General features: G+C 41.1%; 1 protein-coding gene and 1 pseudogene across 1 annotated transcript in view; one reads left to right on the top strand and one right to left on the bottom strand.

The window, feature by feature from the left end:
* Positions 1-26276, top strand: part of C2cd3 (C2 domain containing 3 centriole elongation regulator) — a 96258-nt gene that overhangs the window by 4528 nt on the left and 65454 nt on the right. Inside the window, exons 3-8 of the mRNA XM_060367661.1 lie at positions 2218-2375; positions 14679-14902; positions 15622-15869; positions 21206-21338; positions 22007-22129; positions 25821-25968. Of these exons, the coding sequence (XP_060223644.1) occupies positions 2218-2375; positions 14679-14902; positions 15622-15869; positions 21206-21338; positions 22007-22129; positions 25821-25968 (1034 nt within the window). The remainder of the gene's footprint in view (positions 1-2217; positions 2376-14678; positions 14903-15621; positions 15870-21205; positions 21339-22006; positions 22130-25820; positions 25969-26276) is intronic.
* LOC110566781 (ubiquitin-ribosomal protein eS31 fusion protein-like) lies at positions 8992-9511 on the bottom strand (annotated as a pseudogene).

The following is a 26276-nucleotide window of genomic DNA, read 5'->3' on the forward strand; positions in this document are numbered from 1 at the left end:
CATATTTCAGTGGGCTGTGACCATTTCATCTTCAAGACTTTATCAGAGAGGATTCAGTTGGAATGAGTGACAGTGGGCATGCAAACAATACTGGATGATACCACAGCAAAAATGAAAGATAGAGTTCATAAATCTATTAAAAATGAAGCATTTTCTTCTTTAGCAATGTATAGTAAAGTAACATATACAGTCAATTTTAGAACTGAATACAACTGAGTTTTAGCCCATTTTGATGACTTTAAAAGTTACTGAACATTATGTGACCTCTCTGATCTTTTTTAACCCCCAACCTAGAATTAGAAACCCCTGTGTCAGAGAACTGTGAAGAAAGTGCCAGGCATTGGGGATTTAGCTCAGTGATAGAATACTTGGCACAAGGTCCTGGGTTTGATCCTCTGCTCTGGAAAAAAAAAAAAAAAAAGTGCCAATGAAGTGGCTTGGTGGTAAAGGCACCTGCCACCAAGCCTGATGCCTGAGCTTGATCCCCAGGCTTCACGTGGTAGGAGGAGAGAACTAAGTCTCGCAAGATGTCCTCTGGCCTTTACCTGTGTGCTGTGATATACTCAAACATACAACACGAAAATAAATAAATGTAATTTAAAAAATAAATTATAAAGAGAATAATGAGGCATGAAAGAATCTAGTTATTAGTAAGAAACCAATAAATGTCGGTCCATTTCTCTTAATCTACGTGTGTATATCATTTGCAGCCTACAGAGTGCTTTTTCATCAGTTTATATAATTTTTTGATATAACCACCAGAAAAGGACTGTGGTATGTTAAGTAATTTGTTTAAAGTCATATAATAGTCATTCAGTGGCTGCTATGTGGGAAGACACTGTCCTGAGTAATCTGTATGCAGTGTCCTCGCTTAGTTCCCCCACACAGATGTTAAGATGCCTATTTTATAGACGGTTGTGAGTTCCACCAAAGCAGCTTATGAATATTAGAGCCAAGAAGAGCCCACATGGATCTTCTCATTATAAGTCCTATATACTTTTCATTTGAATTTTGGACAAATAGTAATAATAAACCATTTCTCAAATTGGTAAGAAAATATTCAAAATGTGTACTGTTTTGACATGATTTTTAGATTCCATTTTTGTACTTTTATTCTTTTTCTATGAATTAAGATCATAAAGGGAATAAGTTGTTGAATGTAGTTAGGGGTTCTATTTCTGTTTGTCATGATTTCTAGTGTTTTTAGTACCTCAGTACTCCAAATATTACTTAGGAACAAGCCATTAGCTACTGGGAGGTCAAGACAACCCCTGAGATCATGCAAGAGCAGGAATGAGAATGAAGTAACTAAGATTTGTTGTGTTTTTATATTTCAGTGTTTTAGAACTAATGCTTTAGTTCTTGGGAAATACATTTACTAGTACTTTTTGTTTTTATTTATTTGTTTTTTGAATGAGGCAGAGTCACTATGTGGCTTTAACTGGCCTGGAATTTACTGTATAGACCAGTGCTGGGATTAAAGGCTTGTGCCGCCACACCTGGATGAATACATTTACTAGTACTTAATCTTAAAGATATCTTTTGGAGCTGGAGAGATGACTCGGAGGTTAAGAACACTGCTTGTTCTTCCAAAGGTCCTGAGTTCAATACCCAGCAACCACATGGTGGCTCACAACCATCTGTAGTGAGATCTGGTGCTCTCTTCTGGTGCACAGGCAGAATGCTGTATAAAAAATAATAATAAATGACAGTTGTAAAAAAAAAAAAAAGAAAAAAGATCGTGTGTGTGTGTGTGTGTGTGTGTGTGTGTTTCACTGTGGTGGCACTTGCCAAGTTGACTGGCCTGCAAACTCCAAGTCTCTACCTGTCTCCGCTTTCTTGGTGCTGGGATTGCAAGTGAAGACCACCGTGCTTGACTTTTTACATGGGCTCTGGGGACTGGACTCAGATGCTTGAGCTTTCGGGACAAGCAGTTTACTCACAAAACCATCTTTCCTAGCCCATGAAAGTTGTTTTTCTTACAATGTAATTAGCCTGCTAAATAATCAATATAGCCCCCTTTAATATACAGTACTTCTCATTCTTTTCTAAAACTCTTGCTCTTTTGGCGTTGGGCTCATTCCTTCTTCCTTATATGGTATGGTAATTGCCTGGTTTTGGCCAATTTAAAGTTTTTCATTGTATATCCTTTGGCTTACTTCCAAAACACAAAATAGTGGAAACTATCTGAATATGTTGTAATTTTTTTTCCGTTAGATATGGCTGTGCTGGTATTGGAAGTAATCACCAAGCTTGATCATCTTCCAGTTGGCAGAGTTCAGATCAACGGACTTGCTCAGCTGTCTCCAACCCATCAAATCAATGGATTTTTTACCATTGTTTCACCAGCATCTAGGAAACTTGGGGAACTTCAGGTAAAAATGTTCTTACTTTTTGCTTCTTTGAGCTAGGTCCCACCCCCTAAAGGTTCCACAACATTCCAAAACAGCTCCACCAGCTGGGGAACAAGTATTCAAATTCAGGAGCTGATGGGGGATATTTCATGTCTTACCAAGCAGTGACAGCTGCAGAGAACACAGTCTGGGGGCAGAAGCTGAGTCTTCAAGAATGGGTAGGTCCATGAGCCCCATGTCTCCTGCAAGTGCTACCTTGTGCCTTACTCATTCTTCACCTACCTTTGTTTCCCCCTCTCTACATCGAACATCCAGGGGGCTTTCTCACTATCTGTTCTCCTCTGAAGTGTATTGAATTCATCAGAGTATTAATGGTGCCATTGTTCTAGTGCAGTATCCAGAACTGTCTATTGGTGGGATCCACGTTTAGAGGCTAGACTCCCTAAAAGATGAGACTATGCTTTCTTCGTTTTCTCTCGGTTCCTAATACAGTGCCAAGGTGTGTCTTGTTTGACTATGTGAGTGCTATCTTTGATGTTGTCATTCACTGATCCAGCTTGTATTTTGATACACTTTAATGTGCCACTATTACAGAGATAAGGAACAGCTCTCTGACGTGTTTTTCTAGAACACGGAATGAGACACACTATGCTGTAGGGATGCGGGATGCTGGGAAGAATAGAGAAGGATTCCTTTCTGAGGGGATTCCTTGGGAGAGCTTCAGAGTGAATTCTCTCAGGAGCCCTCACACTTCAGTGGCCTGAGGTGACCTGTGAAGATGGTTCGCTACTCTGTTGACCCAGAAAACCCCTACAAAATCATACAAATCAATAGATTCAGATCTTCCTGTTCACTCTAAGAACGCCAGGGAAACTGCCCAGGCCTTCAAAAGTTTTCATGTCCAAAAGCCACCAAGAGTCTGAAACATGTCACTTTAAAGAAGCCATGTGGTTTTGGTTTTGTTTTTGTTTTTTTTTTTTAAAAAGGGGGGGGGGCCCATGTAATGCTTCCCAACAGTACAATGGTGGAATCTGTAGGTGTGCCCAGGCCAAACAGTGGCCCAGAATGCTACACATGCTTAAGAGTGGAGGCAGTGATGATGAACTTGAGTTGAGATGTGGGTTCTCTAGTCATTGTACATCCAAGTGAACGAAGCTCCTAAGATGCTCCATTGAACTTACAGAGCTCCTAAGATGCTCCATTGAACTTACAGAGCTCCTAAGATGCTCCATTGAACTTACAGAGCTCCTAAGATGCTCCATTGAACTTACAGAGCTCCTAAGATGCTCCATTGAACTTACAGAGCTCCTAAGATGCTCATTAACCCACTCATGAGCTCCTGCCATGGTGAGATGATCCTCACTGAAAAGGAACAAATTCTTCCAAAGCCGAAAGAGGAGGGTGCACAGAGAAAAAAGGTATTCCAGAAGACACTGAAGAAACTAAAACTTAGGGCATGGGAAGAAAGTCAGCGTGAAATAAATGCAAATGAACATTTAAAACATTCAGTTGGTTTTAGACCTTGCCAAATTTGTCCTAAAGTCAATACAGGAAATGAAATAGTTAGGAAAAGAAACCAAAAAAGAGTAGGGGAAACTTAACATTGACAGATATGAGAGTATTCCACAGAAGTGCCACGTCACTGTTTCTTACTGAGCAGCAGAAGAGCTTGGGCTATCTCACCGAATTTGTGACACTTCTATTGAGAAGGAGCAGTACCTTCCACTGATGGCTGTACAGTGAAGTGAGTCTTGTATATCCGTATGTTTCTCAGTGTTGGATTTTGCCTCAGGAATGCATGATGGTAAACTTTATGTTTCAAGAGCCATAAAAGCAGTCAGCTTCATTTAGCCATCTTGCAGAAGTACTGTAAAAAGAAGAGAAAGTTCTGCATCCCTCCGATTAATTATGGCAATGTCGTTTAGTATTAGAAAAATGAAAACAGTTTCTTCAACAGAATTATAATTGTAGTCTGATGATGACAAAAGAAAAATGAGATGCTACTACGTGTGTGCATAAGATTGATACCTGCGGGGGGAACCAAATGATAATAGCAGTAGGCATATAGGATTTTCTATGGCCTTTTGTGCTTTTATTTTTTCATGATCAAGATATAATCTGAAAAATATGAAATTCATCCTTTTAAGGTGTACACTTCAGGGTTTTGTTTGTTTTTTGCATGTTCATCAGATTATTCAGGCTTTACTACTTTCTAATTCCAGGACATTTTTTCATTCTAAAACCAATACTGTACCCATTATCACGCACTCTTTCGTGATCCCCAACCCCAGCCCCCAGTGTATCAATCTACATTCTGTCTTATATTAGCCTGTTCCTGATGCTTCAAATATATAGAATATTGTGTACTCTTTTGAAATTGGCTTCTTTCACTTAGCATAAAATTTTTAAGGCTTAGTATATATTACTTCTTGTGGGTGAAACATTCAGTTGTATAGATAGACCTAGTTTTGTTCGTGTGTTTTTCTTTTAACCAGTATTTGGACTTTTTAGCTTTTGTGAGCATCTCTGTTTAAGTTCTTTTGTGAACATGTGCTTTCAGTTCCCTTGGGCACATACGTAGGAGTAGAATTGGTGGGTGATATGGCACTCTGTTTAACTTTCTGAGGAACTACCAGAGTTTTCCAAAGTAGCTGTCCTATTTTTTTATCATATTTAAATGTAATTTATGTAATAAGATTTGTATTTTTAAATTTAACGGTCATTGGCTTGTTGAGTGGTTTTTTTTTTTTTTTTAAATAGAGATTGAGACAGAAGTCAGATTCTGAAAGATAAGAAATTTGGAAATAAGGAGCAATTACAGTGAGTGGAAGCAGCAATTAAAATTCCCCTTTTTCCCAGGCTGGAAATATGCCTTACTGATTAAAAGTACGCGATGCTTTTCCAAAGGCCCAGAGTTCAGTTCCCAGCACCCATGTTGAACAGCTCCCAACTGCCTATAACTCTAGTTCCAGGGGATCCAACACCTCAGACCTCCACAGATACCTGCATTCACAGGCACATGGTGTAATAGCAGATATACAGCAGGAGAGCCATAGCTCAGTAACATGCTTGTGCAAACATGAGGACTTGAGTGTAGATCCCCAGAACACATGTAAAAAGCCGGACATGGCTGTGTAAACCTGTAACCCCAGTACTGGGATGGAAAGACAGAAAGGTTTCAGCCAGTCTAGCTGAACTGGAGAGCACCAGATTCAATAATTGGCTTTGTCTCAAAGAAAAATAGTTTTTAAAAGAGTGATTGAGGAAGACATCCCTAGCTCATTCTCCACATTGCTGTCACAGGCAGTTGTGCCTGGACATACATGTACACATATTCTCAATAGCAAGCAACAGATGTAGACAAAGAGAACTTGGTTACCGAAATAATGTTCATATTTCCTAGATAGTCATTTCTGGTGGTTTGAATAGGAATGGTCCCGATGACTCATGTATATGAATGCTTGGTCCATAGGAAGTGGCACTGTTAGGAGGTGTAGCCTTGTTGGAATTGGTGTGGTCTCTTTGGAGGCCAGGTGTCACTGGGGGTGGGCGTTGAGGTCTTAGAAGCTCAGGTCTGGCCAGTGTGGCGCAGTCTCCTCCTGCTGTCCGTGGATCAAGAGGTAGAACTCTGAACTCTTTCTCCAGCACCGTGCCTGCCTGCACGCCAACATGTGCCACCATGGTGACAATGGACTGAACCTCTGACACTGTGAGCCCCAACTAAATGGTTTCCTTTATAAGAGTTGCCCTGACAGCAATAGAGACCTTAACTAAGACATCATTGCTGAGCTTCAGTATCCCATTTGTCAACAGCTCTAAAGCATTGTTGCCGGCATTAAACGAGATCAAACTACAGAAACACTCTGCGTTGGGCTAGCCATAGAGTAGCAGGACAGCACACACAGTCAAGAGGCGCTAAGCGCAGTAACAGGGTCAAGGAGTTCAGCTATGACAGGAAAGGGCTCACGTAATGCCTGGCAGTTCCCACCTAGCATTTGAGCTAGAAAGGCTTCTTATATTTTTAAATGTAAGAGAAAAATATGTAATAAAGCCTAAAATATTTATTCTGGCCCTCTACAAAATAAGTTGGTCAAGCCTCTTGTAAGAGTATATATAGGGCACCTCATGTGTTAAAAAAGAAAAATCAATAGAAGATGGGAAATAAAATAATTGAGCCAGTAAGATTCTGAGGAGAATTTGATGGGGATGCATTTTTTACCATGAGCATATGCAACACTACCAGTACCATCCTGTACAATGTGCATTTCATTAGACCTACATCTACAAATAGTATTCACTACACTCAAATCCAGCTACATTTGGTGAGGGTCCTTTAAAAAATAATTTACCAACCCAGCACTCGGGAGGCAGAGGCAGGTGGATTTCTATGAGTTTGCAGCTAGACTGGTCTACAAAGTGAGTTCTAGGATGGCCAGGGATACACAGAGAAACCTTGTCTTAAAAAGCCAAACAACAACAACAAAAATAAATAAAAAATAAAAAATGTACTATCCTTAATAGGCTTTGGTTCTTTCTAGCTTATCTATGTGACTTCATGTCATAGAACTGTCTTTACTTTCAGTTTTTTAAAATCTTAAATTTCAGTATTTCTCTGCTAATTCCATTTTCATCATACATCTTTTGTTCAGAATGGCTGTAGTCTATGTTGTTTGGTTACTAAAGTTTTAAACAGCGGTTATTCCTAAACCAGCTGTATACCCAAACTGCCACACAGAGACTAGGATTTATTTAATTAACCTAGAGCACAATGCTAGGCAATAGTTACTCCATCCTAAACCTCCAAGCCTGCATAGTTTCCTCCCATTCAGATTTCCCACATTATACTTGCTTTTAGTCATATATTAGGTCCAGTTCATCTCTCCTAGTGGTTCCAAGTCCTCTCCAGCTGATCTCTCCTCTTCAACTTCTCCCCGCTGGCTTCCTTCTCCTCCCCTCTGGACCATGGTGTCCCACTCTATTCTCTCCATTGCTCAGCTGGTTGTTTTATTGATAATACAGAAAACAAATGGTGACATGTTTACACAAACTTGAGACAGGAGATGCTTAGAATAAACATGTCTGGGGGCTACAGAGATGGCTCCGAAGTTAAGATCACTGGCTGTTCTTCCAAAGGTCCTGACTTGCAACCACATGGTGGCTTACAACCATCTATAATGAGATCTGGTGCCCTCTTCTGGCCTGCAGTCACACATGCAAGCAGAATACAGTATAAAGAATAAAGCTTTAAAAAAAAAAAAGAATAAACATGTCTGGATGAAAACAGATAGTGGGGTAGAGAAATCAGCTTTTGAATGAACAAGGATAAATTGTATACATTCCACAAGAACATCATACCAACAAGTCTATTTCATGATGGTATTGGCATAATGGATATTATTATATCCTTATCCATTACGGATATTTTATAATCACAATTTTGTTCTTGTATTACCCATTAGAAATATATTCTCTTCCACAATGAAACATGCCTGTTCCCATTTATTTTAAATTTCCTAAACCTTTTTCTCACTTCATGGACACAGAATTACTCTATTTTCTTTACATATACACTCATATATGGTATAAAAATAGAATCAGGGCTGTTTTAGAAGGAGAAGGGGTCTAGTGGAAGGAAGAAGGTGAGTAGGAGACCATGGGGGGGACACAGTCATAAACTATATTTTTTAATTCAAATGCTATTATGAAGGTCATGGGGTGGCTTATTAGGTAAAGCGCATGCTGTGCAAGTGTGAGGACTGAGTTCACATCCAAAGAACCCATGTAAAGCTGGACTTGGTAGTGCGCGTCTGTACAGTGTTCTGCAGGACTGGAGGCAAAAACAGGAGAATTCCTAAAAACTCATGGGCCAGCTAGCCTGTCTTTGCACTGGGGAGCAAGAGACTCTGTCTCAAACAAGGTGGAAGACACCCAAGACTGTCCTCTGACTTCAGCACAGCACCGTGGCATACCCATGCCTGCACTCACACACACAAACACACAAGGCACACAGATTTTTAATGTTATTATGAAAACCATCACTTTGCTGTAAGAAAGACAGCAGATTATAGAACTCACAGACATTAAAGGAATGCCACAAGCAACCCTACACGGTGAAGTTTGACAACTTAATGAAGTGACCCAGCTCTTCCCAAACTGTGACCTACAAGAACTTTCTGAAGAAGAGATAGCCTGAGTAGATCTGGGAATACTTGTAAAAATTGAATTTGTAGTTTCAGACCTGCCAAAAAAGAAATCTCTAGGCCCAGATCACCTTCTTAGCAAATTCTTCCAGTCAGGGAAGGGAAGAAAAAAATACCATCAATCTTAACTCTTCCAGAAAAGTCAAAGAGGAAAAGCACTGTTCCCGAGGCATGTAACACTCTGATGCTAAAATCAGAAAAGGAAAAGAGAAGAAAACTACAGAACAGTGTTCTCAAGAATCTCAACCTCAAAATCCCCAAGAAAATAGCAGTAAACTGGGGCCAGCACTGTACAGGAAGAGCAGCCCTATCCCCAAGAGCTTACCCCGGGAGTGCAGAGCTGCTTTAGTATTTACAGTCACCAGTGCAATAAGACATTATCTGTGGTGTTCTAGCCAATACAAAGCATAAAATCTTTTTTTTCAGTTCCTTTTTATTAACTCATACACAACTACTTATCTTCTGGTTTGTTGAAGCAGTAAGTCAGACAACACTTGCCACAGTAATGTCTGTCAAAGTGGCTAGCCGTGAAAACTCCAGCACCACATTCATCAGAAGGACACTCTCAATGAACCCAACTGATTTTACCATTTTCATTCACCTTATAGTATTTCAGAACAGCCAACTTAACCTTCTTCCTCTTATGCTTATTCTTCTTGGGAATGGTGTAAGACTTCTTCCTTTTCTTAGCACCACCACGGAGTCTCAACACAAGATGAAGGGAGGACTCCTTCTGAATGTTGTAGTCAGACAAAGTACGGCCATCTTCCAGCTGCTTTCCAGCAGAGATCAGTCTCTGCTGATCAGGAGGCATTCCTTCTGGATCTTATCCTGGATCTTGGCCTTTACATTTTCTATAGTGTCCGAGGGTTCAACCTCGAGCGTGATGGTCTTCCCCTTAAGGGTCTTCACAAAAATCTGCATCTTGGCGGGGGCTCCACCGCAGATGGCGGATCGGAAAGGCATAAAATCTTTTTTATGAGAATCTCCAAAGCTTATACACTAGAGAGTAGTATTTGTAGGAGAAATACTCATGAAAGCCACCATGAGTGCATGGTAGAGGTTCACAGTAAGGGGGCATAACTACAAAAGGATAGCATGAGTTATTTGGGATGATGGACCTGTTTCTTTTCTTGATTGTGGCGGTTACATGTATGTATACATATATGGAAAAGTCATAAGAATACAGCTATAAAAGTGTTGTTTTACTACAGGAAATTAATAATAATAACAACAACAACAGTAGCAGACTCAGATGTAGCAACAGAAAGTAGTTATCACTTTGCCTCCCATTGGGATGTGCTAGGAACTTTGCAGCTGGATACATATCCTGACCAAGTCACTGGTCTATTCTAGGTCATTTTTGCTGGGTAAGAATGAGGACTCAGCATTGCTGGATCTTCTAATTTTTCAAGAGAAGCCAGAGATACAAATTTGTATAAGAAATATTTTTTTTCTAGGGCACCTTTTTTTAAATTTTTTTATATTAATCACAGGTTATTTACTTTGTATCCCAGTGTAGCCCCCTTCCTCATTCCCTCCCAATCCCACCCTTCCTCCCTTATCTCCTCCCTGCCCCTCTCTAAATCCACTGGTAGGGGAGAGCCTCCTCCCCTTCCATCTGAACCTAGTCTATCAGGTCTCATCAGGACTGGCTGCAGTGTCCTCCTCTGTGGCCTGGTAAGGCTACTCCTCCCTCAGGGAGGTCGGGGGGGGGGGGGAGGTCGAAGAGCCCGCCACTGAGTTCATGTCAGAGACAGTCCCTGTTCCCCTGGATGCTGAGCTACCGTGAGCTATGTCTGAGCAGGGGTTCTAGGTTATATCCGTGCATAGTCCTTGGTTGGAAAGTCAGTTTCAGAAAACACCCCTGTACCCAGATATATTTGGTCCTTGTGGCACCCCATTCTCTTCAGGTCTTACTAACTACCCCTTCTTTCATATGATTCCCTGCACTCTGCCCAAGGTTTGGTTATGAGTCTCAGCATCTGCTTTGATAAATTGCTAGGTAGAGTCTTTCAGAGGCCCTCTATGGTAGGCTCCTGTCCTGTTTTCTAGTTTTCCCCTACTTCCAATGTCTATCCCATTTGCCTTTCTAAGTGAGGATTGATCATCTTACCCCGGAACCTCTTCTTGTACTAATGAAGTTAAAAAGCAACAAATCAAGCAATCAAATTTAAAAAATGGGGTATAGAGCTAAACAGAGAATTCTCTGTAGAGGAATATAAAATGGCAGAGAAACACTTAAAGAAATGCTCAATGTCCTTAGCCATCAGGGAGATGCAAATCAAAACGACCCTGAGATTTCACCTTACACCCATCAGAATGACTAAGATCAAAAACTCAAGTGACAACACATGCTGGAGAGGATGTGGAGAAAGGGGAACCCTCCTCCATTGCTGGTGAGAATGTAAACTTGTGCAACCACTTTGGAAATCAATCTGGCGCTTTCTCAGACAATTAGGAATAGTGATTCCTCAAGATCCAGCTATACCACTCTGAGGCATATATACAAAGTATGCTCAAGTACACAGAACGGACATTTGTTCAACCTTGTTTGTAGCAGCTTTATTCATAATAGCCAGAAACTGGAAACAACCCAGATGTCCCTCAGTTGAGGAATGGATACAGAAACTGTGATACATTTACACAATGGAATACTACTCAGCAATTAAACACAGGAAATCATGAAATTTTCAGGTAAATGGTGGGATCTAGAAAAGATCATCCTGAGTGAGGTGTCCCAGAAGCAGAAAGACACACATGGTATATACTCACTTATAAGTGGATACTAGAGCTATAAAATAGGATAAGCATACTAAAATCTGTACACCTAATGAAATATAATTTTTAAGACACTGCTTAATCCGCCCCCCCCCCCCTTTTTTTCGATACAGGTTTTCTATGTGTAGCCTTGGCTATCCTGTACATGCTTTGTAGACCAGGTTGGCCTCAGACTCACAGAATCTGCCTGCCTCTGCCTCCCTCAGTGCTGGGATTACAGGGGTGCTTCACCACACCCAGCTGCTTAATCGCTTTTTAAATGCTGTATTGTCTAGCATAATTCTGAAAATTGGACATTAAATGCCGCAGATATCAATAGAAAACTGTAGGCATCTTAGTATCAAAGAGACCCTGAGTCATCCTTACCATTGCTCTGTTCTGCATGGGAGACATATGGCATAGTTGTAGTGTGTGTGGATGGTGTGGGCTTCAGAAGACGGTGCTATATTTAGATGGTAGAGAGTGACCAACAACAAAATACTGTTAGTTCCCTTATCCTGACGGGTGAACATTGTTTCCCTGGGAAAAAACTTGGGGGACATAAAAGACATTTTAAGGGAGAAATCTCCAGTTTAAAAAGTAAAATAGCTGTGGCTGGAGAGATGGCTCAGTGGTTAAGAGCACTACTTGCTCTCAGAGGACCCACGTTCAATTCCCAGAACCCACATGGCAGTTCACAACTGTATGTAACACCAGTTCCAGGGGATCTCACACAGACATACATGCAGGCAAAACACCAATGCACATAAAATAAAATATTTTTAAAAGTAAACTAATTTGTATAACAAAGAAAATCTGGTTGGGAATATAACATGCGCTTAGAGTGCATGAGACCCAGATTCAGCTCCCAGCGCGAGAGACAGGCAAGCAGACAGAGACAGATGCTGACTCACCAGCGATACTGGCAGAAAAACCAGCACAGTGCAAACATAATTGGGGAGGGGCCGAGTGAGATGGGCAGGAGTGAAAAGAAAGATGAATGCGAGATTGTATTAGAAACACTGTGAGAAGCCAGAGGGCTTAGGAATCAAACCTGGGGTAACAAGTTAGTTAATCTGTTTTATGCATCCAGAGTTAGATGCTTTCCCTTAGTCTGCAATGTTGTTTACCTCAGTGCCCCCACCCCCACCTGCCAGCTTCCTCTGGTTTACTCATGGCTGAGTCTTGTGTTCTGCTCCTAGAAGCCACCCCCGCATTCCTTCCTCACTCTTCCCTAAGCTCCGCTCTCCTCCTAGTGTTCCAGCATCACCTAGTACAGTCTTACCTGGGCAGTTACGTGTGATTTTCTTTTTATTTAAATTCCTCCGTAAGGTTCATGATCTTCTGGGGTGGAGTGTTTTAGTCATCCCTCTGCCCCAGGCAGTTAGCATAGAGCTGGTATCAACAGATGTTAACAGATGACTTAGGCCAGCCCTGAGTTTGATTGATTGATGCCTGAGCAAAATGCAAGGTCTTTCTCTGAGTCTTTCTCCACCATCCAAGGTCACAACAGGCTTAGGAGTTGGTTGTTACTGGTTAGAGAAAAGCAAGCCTCAGTGGCCAACCAGCAAGTCCAAGGAAAGGGCAGGATACTTTTATTCCCAGTACCTTCTATGCTTTTAAGATGCAGTGGCAATCTTTGCCAAGTGATAAACGATACGGGAACAGGCTGACATTGTCATTTGGGCAGCCAGGATTGAAGGTGATGCTACCCCAATGGTCACTGCACACAGTGTTCATCTCACTGAGTTCCTGGTGTTTGTCTTTGTAGGAAAGTCTTGATGGTGAATAGATTTGAAGGTTTTACATTTCTTGGATCATGGTGAGAATTCTCAGTAAGGTCTAGGTTTGGTTTTCTGAGTTTATGGATTGGCAGTTTCTCAACACAGAATATTGACCTTTTCAAAGATACCTGAAAAACTAATTTTTTTCCTTTTTTGTGTTAGGTCATTCATCATTATTGGATTGTCTGTGGCTGCTTAAACAGCTTCTCTTCTTTCTGTCATTAAACCTAAACTTTTCAATACTGTTGTTTTTTTTCCCCCCGAAGCATATTCTTTAATTTTGTTTTCTCAGTTGGGCTTTTCAGAGGACTGGAGAACTTTTTTTTTTAATTTTTAAAAGAAAGAGATTGGGGAAAAAAAGAGTCTCTGCATGTTTTTTGTGCGCGCTCGTGTGTGCGTGCGTGTGTCTTTGTGTGTGTGTGTACCACAGCGTGTATGTGTAGATCAGAAGAAAACTGTTGAGAGCTGTTGAGTCAGTTTTCTCTTTCTACCTCTACATGGGTTCCAAGGATTGAACTCTGGTCTCCAAGATTGCTCAGCAAGTGCCTTTATCTACCGGATCATCTCACTGGTGCCAAAGAATGTTTTATAGTGTACTTGTATTCACAAGAATGACATTATCAGGGAGCTTTGCCTTTTGAGGCCTGGTCTTGCTATGTTGCCTAGGCCCCCAAGTCCTAGACTAAGGATCTTCCAGCCTTGCCCCAACAAAGCTGGACTACAAGCAAGAACTTATCTCAACCAGCAAAAACTTAGTTTCTCCTCTTAGTGTTTTTCATCTTTATGTCCAGTATGACAGTAGGCACTTCTTGTGCCAAGCGGTAGACAGTAATAATTCGAGCAGAAGCCATGTCATTCCTTTATCAGAATCTGAGACATATTAGACATCACTGCCGCGCAGATGGTACTGTGCTAATTAGTCTATAGAAAACTAAAGACTTGTTCATGCCTTCAAGGGATTCATAATCTGTTAGGGTGATAAGCCAAAGATGCAAATACGTTCTCTAAACCTTGGCTTTTTATATATATAAAGGGTCTCACTAGATAGCCTAGTCTGGCATAGAAATCATAATTCTCCTGCCTCTGCACCCTTAGTGCTGGCGTTATAGGTATGCACCACCGCATCTGGGTTCTGCTCCCCCCGCCCCCATAGTTAAGATGATATAAGCTCCTGAGAGTTGTGTCGTCACCGGAGTGTGTCTGAATGAGAAACATGGCACTTTCTTGGCCCGTGGGAAAATAGTCAGTGAATAGTGGCTGTATGGGTGGGTAGATACAGAGTGAGGAGAAACATGAAGAAGGCAATGACCTTGACATCTTTATCTAGACTTAAAGAAAAAAAGGATGGAGTAAACAAAGGCACAAAGCAGTGACTATAGGGCGCTTAGAGGAAACCCTGGGTGATTCATCTGTCCCGGGGTGGAGGAGTCCTGGGAGCATAGTGAGAGAGATTTTTGAGGTAGGCAGAAAGCTAGATCTAATCTTGTGAGGAATGGGTGAGCATTAACTTTTGTCAGCAGGGAACTCTTACAGTTAGTGACTGGAGGCTGAAGAAAATTTCATGTTTCATGTTCTTTCAGGTCTCACTTGCCCTGGAGCCTCTGTCAGAAACTTACAACAGTTACAAGCCTCTTCCTACTACTGACGTGACAGAAAATGTGCTTTTATCTGAGCGAGAACTCAAAGGGAATACTGAATCCAGCAACACCCAGTCTATGATTCTGTCAAGGTCTTGTGGGGTACCTACCATCAAAATTGATGGAAAGGAGTTAGCAGGCAGCATCAGTAGGTCAACCACACCAAGGTAAAAATCACATGTCCAAGTCTGTGCGTCTGCCAACTCTCACTGTTCTCACTAGGATTTTTGTGTTGAAGACAGAAACACAGTCACTCATTCAGCAGAGAACTCTTAAATACCCACTGCCATCCTGGTGCTGGCACAGAAATGAACAAGACACACCTCCTGGGGCTGAAGGTGTAGCTCAGAGGTAGAATGCATGTTTAGTGTGCCTCGGACCAAAACCAATTTCAGCAGTCACAAAACCCCTACAAGTCCTGTCTTTAAGGACTGTTCACAGTCTAGTAGAGAAACCAATGTACACATACGACTAAAAAGTTTACCGATACTCTAATACTTGTCTGTGAGAGGAAAGGAGGAAGGATATTATTTTGTAAAATAGAATAGAGTATGAGAAACAGATTTTTGTCTTAATAATTCCTTGTGAAGCATTCACATTATATCATACTCTGTGTTGACACACACACATTCCTTTTCCCCTGGGTGCTGGTGTCTGTTTTGTGTCACTTAGGGTACAACGCATAACTGTGGTTAAAAATCCATAATTTCTTTAATTGAGGAGATTAAAAGCAGATATACAGACTCATATTGTAAAAAAAAAAAAAAAAAAAGCCACCTGTTCCAAGGCCCCAGCTACAAGTGCCCTCATTGATCCTCTGAGCTCTGTCAAGGTGGAGTAGTCCCAGGACAGGGCGTAAGCTGCTGGCATTCTTTCTTCCTAACAGGGGAAAGGACCACTTGTACTTTGCAGAGACCTCTGATGAGGTAAAGAGTTCTTTGTGTGGACCACAGCATAACCCTAATTCAGGGCCAAGTGCAGAGACTGTAACTCCGAGAGGCAAAGCCCCACAGAAGCAGCTGTCCCTCCTGAACAGTTCTGCATTTCAGCCACAATTTAGTGCAGCTGCCAAGAGTCACAGTGACTCATGCATCCTGTCTTCAAACAGACCCCCAACAAAGGACCTGCTCTCAGGTATGTGTCTGTCTGTGACCTAAGACTATGCTGCGTTTATTGGGTTTGCTCTGCTTGTTAGTCATCCCACAAAGGGAAGCAAGACTTCCTTATGAACTAAACAGCCAAATAAAAGTGTGAGACTTGCTGTCATCCAGGGACTCATGTAAAGGCAACTCTACCAACCTGCTAAGTGACTACTGCGTAGATGTTTTTACTTTAAATTAGTAAGTGGCAATGGAATGTGTTTGTGGCGTATAATATGATGTTTCAGTATGTTTATACAGTGGGTAATGATCGTATCAGGGAACAGTTATTATCTCAGACATTTATCATTTGTGTTAGGAATGTTCAAAATGACCTTTATAGAGCTAGCAAGACTCAGCTTCTTCCACTGAGCCTTGTTGAACTGCCACCCACATGGTGAGAGAATTGACTCCTGCAACTTGCCCTCTGACCTCCACACACATACAGGTGACATGTACCCACCTCTTTCCCCACACACGTGTGCGCGTGCACACACACACGCACATTTTAAAAACACAAAATATCCTTTACCAGCTATTTCGCAACATTCAGTTGTCAAGTGCAATTATCCTATGGTGCTGTGGGCACTAGATACTGTTCCTTACCACCCATGCCTCTACCCACTGGCCCTGCCCTCTCGTGTACTGCGCTTACAGATGAACTTTCAAGCTCCCATGGATATATGAGAAGATAGGATATTTTGTCTTTCTGTGCTTTACTTTATTTCCCTTGATGTCCTCTGGGGATATGTTACTCATCCATGTATACCTGAGAACCTGTAAATTAGATCCTTACATGGCAAGTTTGGATATGAGGGTAAAGCTTTTCTTACAGAAATGTATTAGTCCTTACCTGTCCCTAAATAATTTAAGGCAGCTATGGTGGTACCAATTCATTCCACATTCTAAAAACAGTTATTCTTCATGGGGACAGTCAGTGCTGCAGGTGAGCCCTAAGGCTGGGGGTTAAATTCTGCTGTGGCATTTGCCGTACGACAGAGCACAACAGAGAAGAGAGACATGTTACTTATGTATACTTTTCTTTTCTCATCAGCGCTGCGATCAAATGACAAGGAGGTTTATTTTATTATGGTTTACGCAGGAAGATAGTCCATCCTGGTAGGGAAGGCATGTCAGTAAAAGCATGAGCCAGCTGATCACATTGGGCCATGCATCAGGAGGCGGAGAGAGGACAGAAAGTGGGACCATGGCTAAAAAAGTTCAAGGCCTGCCCTTGCTGGTCCACTTTGTCCAGCTAGGTTCCATTGCCAAGTTCCACAGCCTTCCAAAAAGTGCCACCAGCTAGTGACCAAGTTTTCAAGCACATGAGCAAGCCTATTGAAAGCATTTCACGTTCGAAAAGTATTTCACATTCAAAAGCAAATGGAAACAGCATTGTATTACCTCAGGTCTGGGAGTGTATGTAGTTAACTTTGTTATTTCTGTGAAATCAAGAGCAAGACAGGAATGGGTTTCCACTCCCACTAATAGATAGTTGTACCATTCGTAAAAATATCCTATAAGTAGCTACTTAGATACATACTTTATATGATTAGGGACGTGTTGGTCTTATATGTTTGTGGTGATGGGAATCAGGCCCGTGGCCTTCTGCATACGTACTCTACCACTGAGCTATATTGTTCATATCTTTCATCTGAAAGGTCTTAAGAGTCTCTGTTTTTAAAACATATACTGTAGGGCTAGGGCTCAGTGGCCTAGCACTTGCCATGAAAGCTTGGAGACCCAAGTTCCCTCCCTGGAGCCCATGTAAAGGTGGGAGGAGAGAACTAACTACTGAGGATTGTCCTGTGACCTCTGCATGCACACCATTGCACACATGGGCCTGCACTCACACAACATACACCACACAATAATAATAAATACATCATATATATGTACATACACACTGTAAGATTATAAGCCATTTTAGTCTTTTAATTTAAAGAGGCCACTTACAAGGAAGAGACTGTTCTCCACACTCAGCATCTAATCGGCTTCTCCCTGGATTCTTTGGTAGTGACTTGTGTACCAGACTCTGAGGAGGGCATTTGTTCATTCCTTAAGCAGGTATCTGCCTCGTACCTACAAAATGTCTGGTGCTCCTCTCTATGTCAGGGATGTAGCAGCTCAAGATTTTCTCTAAAAAGAGCGTGTCATAGGGATTTGCTGTTCTAGATGAGAAGACAAACTACATAAATACATACATGCATACGTAAATTACATACACACACATAAATATGTTAGTTGGTGGCAATGACGGCAGATAGTTAAGCAGGAAGATGACGGGAAAGGATGCATAAGGGAAAGCGCTGCATAAATTGGCCAAGTCAGGCTTCCTTAAGAAAGACAGACGATCTGAAGAGGGCTAGAAGCATAGCTCAGTGTAGGATGTTTGCCCAGCATGTGTGAGGCCCCACAAGCATTACAAGGAGGAAAAGGAAAGGATGCGTGTTCACTCTAAGGAGACTCATTGGTTAAAGACCCTCCAAGAGAAATTTAGGCTGAAGAAAAGTTTCTACTCCTTGAGCATCACTAAGTCACGTAGTTGCTCCTTGCCAAATGCTTTAGCTTCAGAATTTTGTCAGTAAAGCCACGTGTGGTAGAGATGCTTACCCTCTTTTACATTTATTTACTTGTGTTTTTGAGTGCAGGCACACATATGCTATGCCTGTAAAGGTCAGAAAATAACTTGTAAGAGTTGGTTCTGTCCTCCAACCATGCTGGTTCTGGGAATCAAACTCAGATTGTGGTAGCAGAGCAAGTACCATTTCCCCATTTCCCACTGGGCTATCTCACTGGTGCTGCTAACCTCATTCTGAAATGAAGACGTGAACTAATAGTTAATGAGCTCTTGTCCTGCCAAAAGTTGCAATCTCTCCTGAGTGTCAGTGCATTACAGCCTTGGACTGTAAGCCTCAGGCCCTCTGCGGCTTCTTACTATAGGCTAGCGTCTAAATAGGCCTACCTGCATGTTTTAAGACCGCTGCACAACTGTTCAAGCCAGGTAACATATGCCGGGCACAGCCTATGGGTTACCGGTGTGCTCCTCTACAAAGAGTTCTTAGGATAAGTATATTTGAAGATGAAATAAAGCTGGTCTCTGGTGGTGCATACCTCTAATCCCAGCACCCAAGAAGAGAGGGAGGTGAAGCCCAGAGTTTGAGGCCAGCCTGGTCTATAGAGTGAGTTACAGAACAGCCAATGCTACACAGCTTACTTTGCCTTGAAAAAAAAAAAAAAAGATGAAAAGACAAAGACAGTGTGGCTTAATTTGATAGTCCAGTGTAGTAATAGCAGAAGGCTGATTCAGCAGGTTGTGAATTCACTGCAACTATAAATAGCCAGGAATGGACAGGATGGCCTTCTGATAGTCCTCGTGCATATTTGATTCGGTGATCAAATATATACTTGGATATGATTTTTTAATAGGGCCTCATAGCCCAGCCTGGCCTTAGACTTACTGTGTAGCTAACCATGATCTTGAATACTTGATCCGCCTCCTACATGCTTAGATTATAGACCTGTGCCAGCACAACTGGCATAGATATGATCTTTAAAAGTCCCTTCCAGCCATAAGATTTTGGGAGACTAAACTTCAGTAGGTCTAGAGTTAAGTTCACTGAGAAATACAGTAACTACATAAACGTAGTGATCCTCCCAGTTTTGCTGTACTACATTACACCAGCAAGGAGGGTGCGGAGCGGAGTCAGTCAGCCAGCTAGGATTTCTGAAACACCAACTACACATTGTACCTGAGAATACTGGGCTTAAGAATGACTCAAGGGGAGTTGGGAGGAAAACCAGAAGCTGTATGTAATCCTTTAACACCATTTTTGAACCTTCTTAATGCTGTGACCCTGTAATACAGTTCCTCATGTTACACTGACTCCAACCATAACATTTTTTTCCTTGCTACTTCATAACACTAATTTCACTTCTGTTATGACTCGTAATGTAAATATGTTTTTTTATAGTCTTTGCGACCCCTTTGAAAGTGTCATTCAACCACCAAAGTGGTCATGACCCATAAGTTAAAAAGCAGGTTGGTGCCCTTTGCGCCTGGGTAACAAGTGCAAGAAACATTGCTCTGAACGTACCTGAGTGCCTCTCAGTGTGGGAAAGAGGAAGTTGTTGTGTCCAGATTCTTGAGGACTCAGGTGTTCTTCTTGTCATGCCTGGAGATTTGACACCATGTTTCAGAGAATGACTTTTTCAGCAGTGAAGCCAGTTGGAGGCCATTGTGTGAAGAACTTGAGCTGGTTCCTCTCCCTTGTCTTCTTCAATGTTTATTTCCTTTTTACAAGCTGCCCTGAAAAGTATCTAAGTAATAACTGACATCCAGCTATCCACAACTGAATAAATTACTCTTGAAATGTTGGCATTCCAAGAGAAATTTTTATTCTAACAGAAGAAAAATAAGCTCAATTCAAGAATGAGAAAGCAAAAAATAAAGAGAATTGGGAGGAAAATCAGAAACTGTATAAGGAACAGTAAGATCTTAACAATGATAGCTAATAATAACATAATTATGATTATATGGTACATTACGGTTGTCAGAACCACTGTTCTTGTGTGCTGGGGCCCTTATTAGGGTAAAGGGCTACCTAGTGGAACAACTTGAACTCTCACAGTGGCGTGTCTAAGAAATGAAATAGAATTGTGACATTCAGAAGTGGGTAGATTATGCAGTGTGCCAGCCTTAGATAAAGGGATGATTCGTGTCCAGGACACAGTAGAATGGATTAAGATTTCATCACACTACTCAGAATAGCACACAAATTAGAACTTGGAATACAGAGTCTCCGTTTAATGTTCTTGCCTGAAATTGCGGAAAGCGAAACCATCAACAAGGGGTACTCATAGTACAGGTATCATGTGTGGCTTGGGCAGGTTACTTACCATCTCAGGAATGTTGAAAGGATTTACTGAGTTGATACAGGTGAAATAGTGTGAGTGATTCCGGGCACATGGTAAGGCCAACTCTCATAAAAAAAAAGAAAGAATAAGGTGTCTGGTTATAAAAATGAACCATAGGCACCATTAACCTCGTTGTTTGCAGTCAGCAGTTGGGAGAACTGGGAGACGTAATGACTCCCATCGTAAGATCGGTCTCTCTGGGAGAGAAAGCAAGGAGCGTTCACTCCTTGATGTAACATCTCTAAACACAAGGCAGAAGCCAAGCAAACACTGTTGTTAAGCAAACATCCTCAAGGAATTCCCAGTCTAATAGGGGAACAGACACAGAAACCACTGCAGACACCCACAGGAGAACAAGTACTGACTATTGAAACCCTTTCTGATGCTTTCATCTTCTGTTTTGACTGCCTTCAGCTCTCCTGGAACAAGGCAATAAACTGCGGAATGCCATGTTGATTTCTGCAATGAACTCGAGCCCAGATACTAGTATGCTGCTGGACAAAGTTCCTCCTCCTGTGACGGAGGATGTTTTCAGATCATCAGCAATGTAAGTTAGGGCATGAACACACCCCTGCAGCTCGTTTTCTGAGCTGTTGACTTACCTTCTTTTTGTTGTTACGAAATGTGATAATCTCAGAAATGTTCAGCATATAATTATTTTTTGTGGGGGAGGGGGTGTTTTGTTTTTTTCTTTTTTCTGACACTGGGTTTCTCTGTGTAGCCTTGACTATCCTGGACTTGCTTTATAGGCCAGGCTGGCCTCAAACTCAGAGATTTGCCTGTCTCTGTCTCTCAGAGTGCCGGGATTAAAGACGTGCACCACCACACACAGCTACCAGCAAATAATTTTCTTTTTTCAAACAGCAAGTAATTCTTAATGTGGTGAGCCTACAGTAGAAAATACTCAGAACCTAACACCTAGCTTTGGCGTTTGCTAAACACGTAAACGGATAAGTTCTTCACTCTCTAAGGTGGAATGCTTTATATAAAATGAAGATTTTTTTTCCCTCCTTCAGGGATGAAATGGGGTTCTGATATTGGGAAGAACATTGAAAAGTATAAAGTTTTAGATACATTTAAGGCAGATAAAATCTAAAAATGTTAAATTTTCTAAGGCAGACTAGTGCCTTCTACTCTTCTGAGCGTGGGTAGCTTTTAAATTTTTCCCCATCTGTTGGCCACTCATGACAGTGTTTTTCCACACCTTGCAACCAGGAACTCATCTAAGAATCAACCTAAAGACCACAGTGAGGACCACCTCCTCCCTACGACTAAGAATACGCTTTGTAAGGATGACTCAGGAGCTGACAGCAGAGCTATACAGCTGCTGCTAGGCAGGTGAGTGCTCTTCTCTTGCTTTCTTTCATTTAAAACTTTTTCCAATTCATTGAGTACATTTTTAACAATACTTCCTTGGACTAAGTCCTCTCCTGGTCCTTAAACTAGACTGTTTGCCTATTAAATAAAAAGCCAGTGTATACCATTTTCTTTGGGCATTAAGTACAAAATGGCCTCATTCCATCTTTCTGTTCTTTTCTCCCCACTCTTCTCATTGTCCATGTTAGTGTGGTGTGATAAAGAGAACATGAATTTTAATTAAGTTAACTACAGAAGCACCAAAAGAGCTTGCAAACTAGGAGTTAGCACAGTGTTAGCATATAGAAGTTTGATTATTGGTGGCCATTATTGCGAATATTGTTAACATGTGCACTGAAACCAAGCTCATCATGTATCATGTCTTGAGTAGCTACTGTAAACATTACTGTCCTGGAGAGGTAAAGCAATATGTTATACATACATGACAAACATAAGAATGCACACTTGTTTAAGACTTGTTATTTTTTATTTTGGTTGGTTGGTTTGGTTTTTTTTGTTATTTTGGGAGGTTGTTTGGTTGATTAGACGATTTTGGTTTTTGGTTTTTCAAAACAGTGTTTCTTTGTGTAAGCTTGGCTGTCCCGGAACTCGCTCTGTAAACCAAGCTGGCCTCAAACTTAACAAAGATCTACCTGCCTCAGCCTCCCAAGTGCTGAGATTAAAAGCATGAAGAGAGGGTCTCATGTAGCTTAGGGTAGCCTTCAACATGCTATGTGACTGAGAATGATATTGACCCCTGACCCTCCTACCTTTACCTCCTCGGGATTACAGGCACTACAGTGCCCGGCTTTTCCACTTTGTGTAACTTGGTTAAAATTTAAGCTTATAGGGAAGTGGCAAGATATACATCACCTGTGTTGACAAAGGGCTTTGACCATTATGGTAAAGAACTTGGACTTCAAACTAAAAGTGGGGAAGATACCAAAATATTCTCAATGGAAGAGTAGAAAAATCAAATTGGTAACACTGAAAAATTAATGGAATAAGAGATGGAAGAGCATTTCCTTCCCAGTGGAGGTGGGAAGAGAAGAAATTAGAGTTAAAATCTCAGGATTCTGTGATATCAGTTGTAGCAAAAGGCAGAGAGAAAAGCAAAACTCCTAGGATTTTTGTCCTTTGTGTCATAATGGTAATTATAAACCCTTTTGGACGTAAAGCAACAGTTTGAAGATGTTTCGGGCTTGAGCTTGTAAGTTTATAAACCCAAGTTGCCTGAGGAACATTCAAGTGCAGTGGTTCAGTAAGCTCCTTCACATACAGAGCTCTAGCTCAGGAGAAAGGATAAAAATAGGGCATTTCTTAGCTCCATTTCTTAGCTGGGGAGTGAACAGCAGAATGAAAGTAAGAATGGATATACTTCCATGTCCACTTTTAAACCTTAGTATGATGGTGGTCAAAGACTAGAAGAGGTGTAAAATCAAAAGAACTGAAAAGAGATGAAAGCGTGAAATGTCCGTAAAAAAAAAATTTAGAAGTTAGAAAACAGAAAGACGAGGCTAACTCACCCAGCAAGGCAAAAGCTGTGCCTCAAGTCTGACTGCATAAGCTTGACTGACCACCCACAGTGATGAGCCATGATGTAAGAGGTAGCTGTCTCCTTCAGTCTCTGCAGCAACCATGGCATGGCATGGCATCTGAATTCAGTGAGTTAATTCCTGTACACACACCATATAGGATATTGTTTGCCATTGAGTAATCTCTTGATACATGTTGAGTATTATTGTAAGTCTCCTGCTTCCCCCTAGAAGTAAGAGGATTGACATTTCCTGCTGTCAAAGACTGGATCGACTCTTATTATCTGTAGACACCCTAGATTGATGGGTGTCCAGCACAGCTCAGGGTAGAGGTGAGCACCACACTGACGGAAACTAAGATTAAAGAAGTACATGGGATAATGATCCATCCCTCTAGCCTCAAGCCCACTTTTCCTTCTTGACTGCTAAGCACCCTGACAGCCACATTACCTCCCAGACAGGAATTCATTCTGGTCAAGATAAAAGAGGTTGAGATACCACAACCTGAAATTTACTTAACAAAATGATCAATGCTCCCAGCCTGAGTATTGAGCTTCTCTTCAGCATTTCAGGGCCTGGATTTGAAGACATGAGGAATGCTTCCAACTTGTTCACAGAAAACAAGAGGCAGTAGAACATTTTAGAAGAGAAAGAGAAGAAAAAAATCCCAGACACTTTTAACAAAAAGAATGAAACTGGAAAATATCAAAGTAAAGTTTAAAATTGGGAACATTTTCAAAAGATTCAACATCTAGATAATTGAAATTACAGAAATATGTTTAAGAAAAATAAAGCAGTCATGCTAATAGTGGGCTTATCTTATGGCTAAGAAACATAAGCAGAAATCATGACTATAATAAATCATAAGCATGTATGTTAATTCAAAGAAATAATTGCAAAAGGGAAAAAACATTATGGAGGACTACATACTGAACAGTAGAGATTATAAATTTGTGTACAGCGTTTCCTTAATAAAGAGGGTCTGGAGAGGTGGCTAAGCTGTTAAAAACTCTTGCTACTGTTGCAGCCTGGGTTGCTTCCCAGCACTCACATGGTAGGTCACAGCCAGCTGTAAGGCAGCTTCCAGAGGCTCTGATGCCCTCTTCTGACCTGCAGAGGCATGCGCTAGATCCAAATACAGACATGCATGCAAACATTGATGGACATAAAATTAAAATTTTTAAAAAGAGAAGAATGCCAAGAATACTTTCCAAAAAGAGTAGTTCTGGAGTTCCAAGAGGCTAGCAAGATAGCTCAGCAGAAAAAGGCACTTCTCACCAAGCCGAACCATTTTTTGTTCTATCCCTGGAGCCCACTTGGCAGGACAGAACCCACTCTTATGAGCTGTCCTTGTAAATATTGTCACATTTGAAAGTAATGATTGTGCACATTTTTTAAAAGAAATTGAAGAAAAAGAATGGTAGCTAGCTTGAAAAAGAAGCAGAGGAATAGTAAATAAGTCAGTAATTAGCACACAGTAATAATATTACTGCTTCATTATTAATAGATGTTCATTAAAATATTAAGTTCAATAAAGTGAAGTATTAGTTACTATAAGAGAAACATTAAAAAGAAATTATTCCTTAAAATATGAGTTTATAGTTATTTATATATTTACCTCCTTATTTTATAAATTCCTTGTAATGTTATTTTTATATTCAATATAAAATTAATCATGTCATTATTCCAAAATACATGTGTTTATTTAAAGAAGGTTTGTGTGTGTGTGTGTATGTGTGTGAGAATTAGCCTTTTTTTTTTTTTTTTTTTTTTTCACAAAAACATTTACTTTGCAAAATGATAGTTACCATTTTTTTCCCTCCCTGTCAAAGCACAGACACCACAAGAACACAGCTGGACCTAGATTAGCCATCTCTATGGCAACCATAGCACATAATAGATGGCCGGTAGATGGCTGAGTGAGAGCACAATGCATGTCAATAGTGGTTTTGAGTGCTAGTTGACGTCATCCTAAGAGAGGGGAAATAGAGTTGGAAAATGTCACCCAGTGCTCAATTTAGAGTGAGTCCTTAGCATATGTTCTTTCCTATTTAGAATGTTAGGAAACTTTACCAGCGAGAGTAGTTCTGCTTGAATCTTGTGCTGAAGTCCTTTGGCTTTGTTTTTCTTGTTTCCAGTGCTGAATTATCCCAAGGTCATTTCTGGAGTGGATTAGGCTCTCCTCCAGATTCCCCATCTCCTGGGAGTGATGTCTATTGCAGCAGTGATCTGAATGACCCTCAGTACGACCAGAGTCTCCTGGAGAACTTGTTCTACACAGCACCTGTAAGTCATTGAACCTGAAGCCCTACAAATTGGAAAACATGGCATTTAGTAGACAGTCATGATACTTGCAGGAAGCTCTTACTTTTACATATAGCTTATTTAATAATAATGATAGCTAAGGAAGAAAGTATTATCACAAAAGAGACAGGCCTAGGGGCACAAGCATTTTGTCCTGAGGATATCTAGTAATCTTATCCCAAGGATTCAGGGCCAGAATCAGATAACAGATTGACAAGCCCAGAGCCTGTGTCCCAGTATCTCGCTCGGGCTTCCTGGGAGTGCTTCTAAGAAAGGACTAGTACAGGCTT

Source organism: Meriones unguiculatus, chromosome 14 (assembly GCF_030254825.1).
Source record: "Meriones unguiculatus strain TT.TT164.6M chromosome 14, Bangor_MerUng_6.1, whole genome shotgun sequence".
Classification (NCBI taxonomy): Eukaryota; Metazoa; Chordata; class Mammalia; order Rodentia; family Muridae; genus Meriones; species Meriones unguiculatus.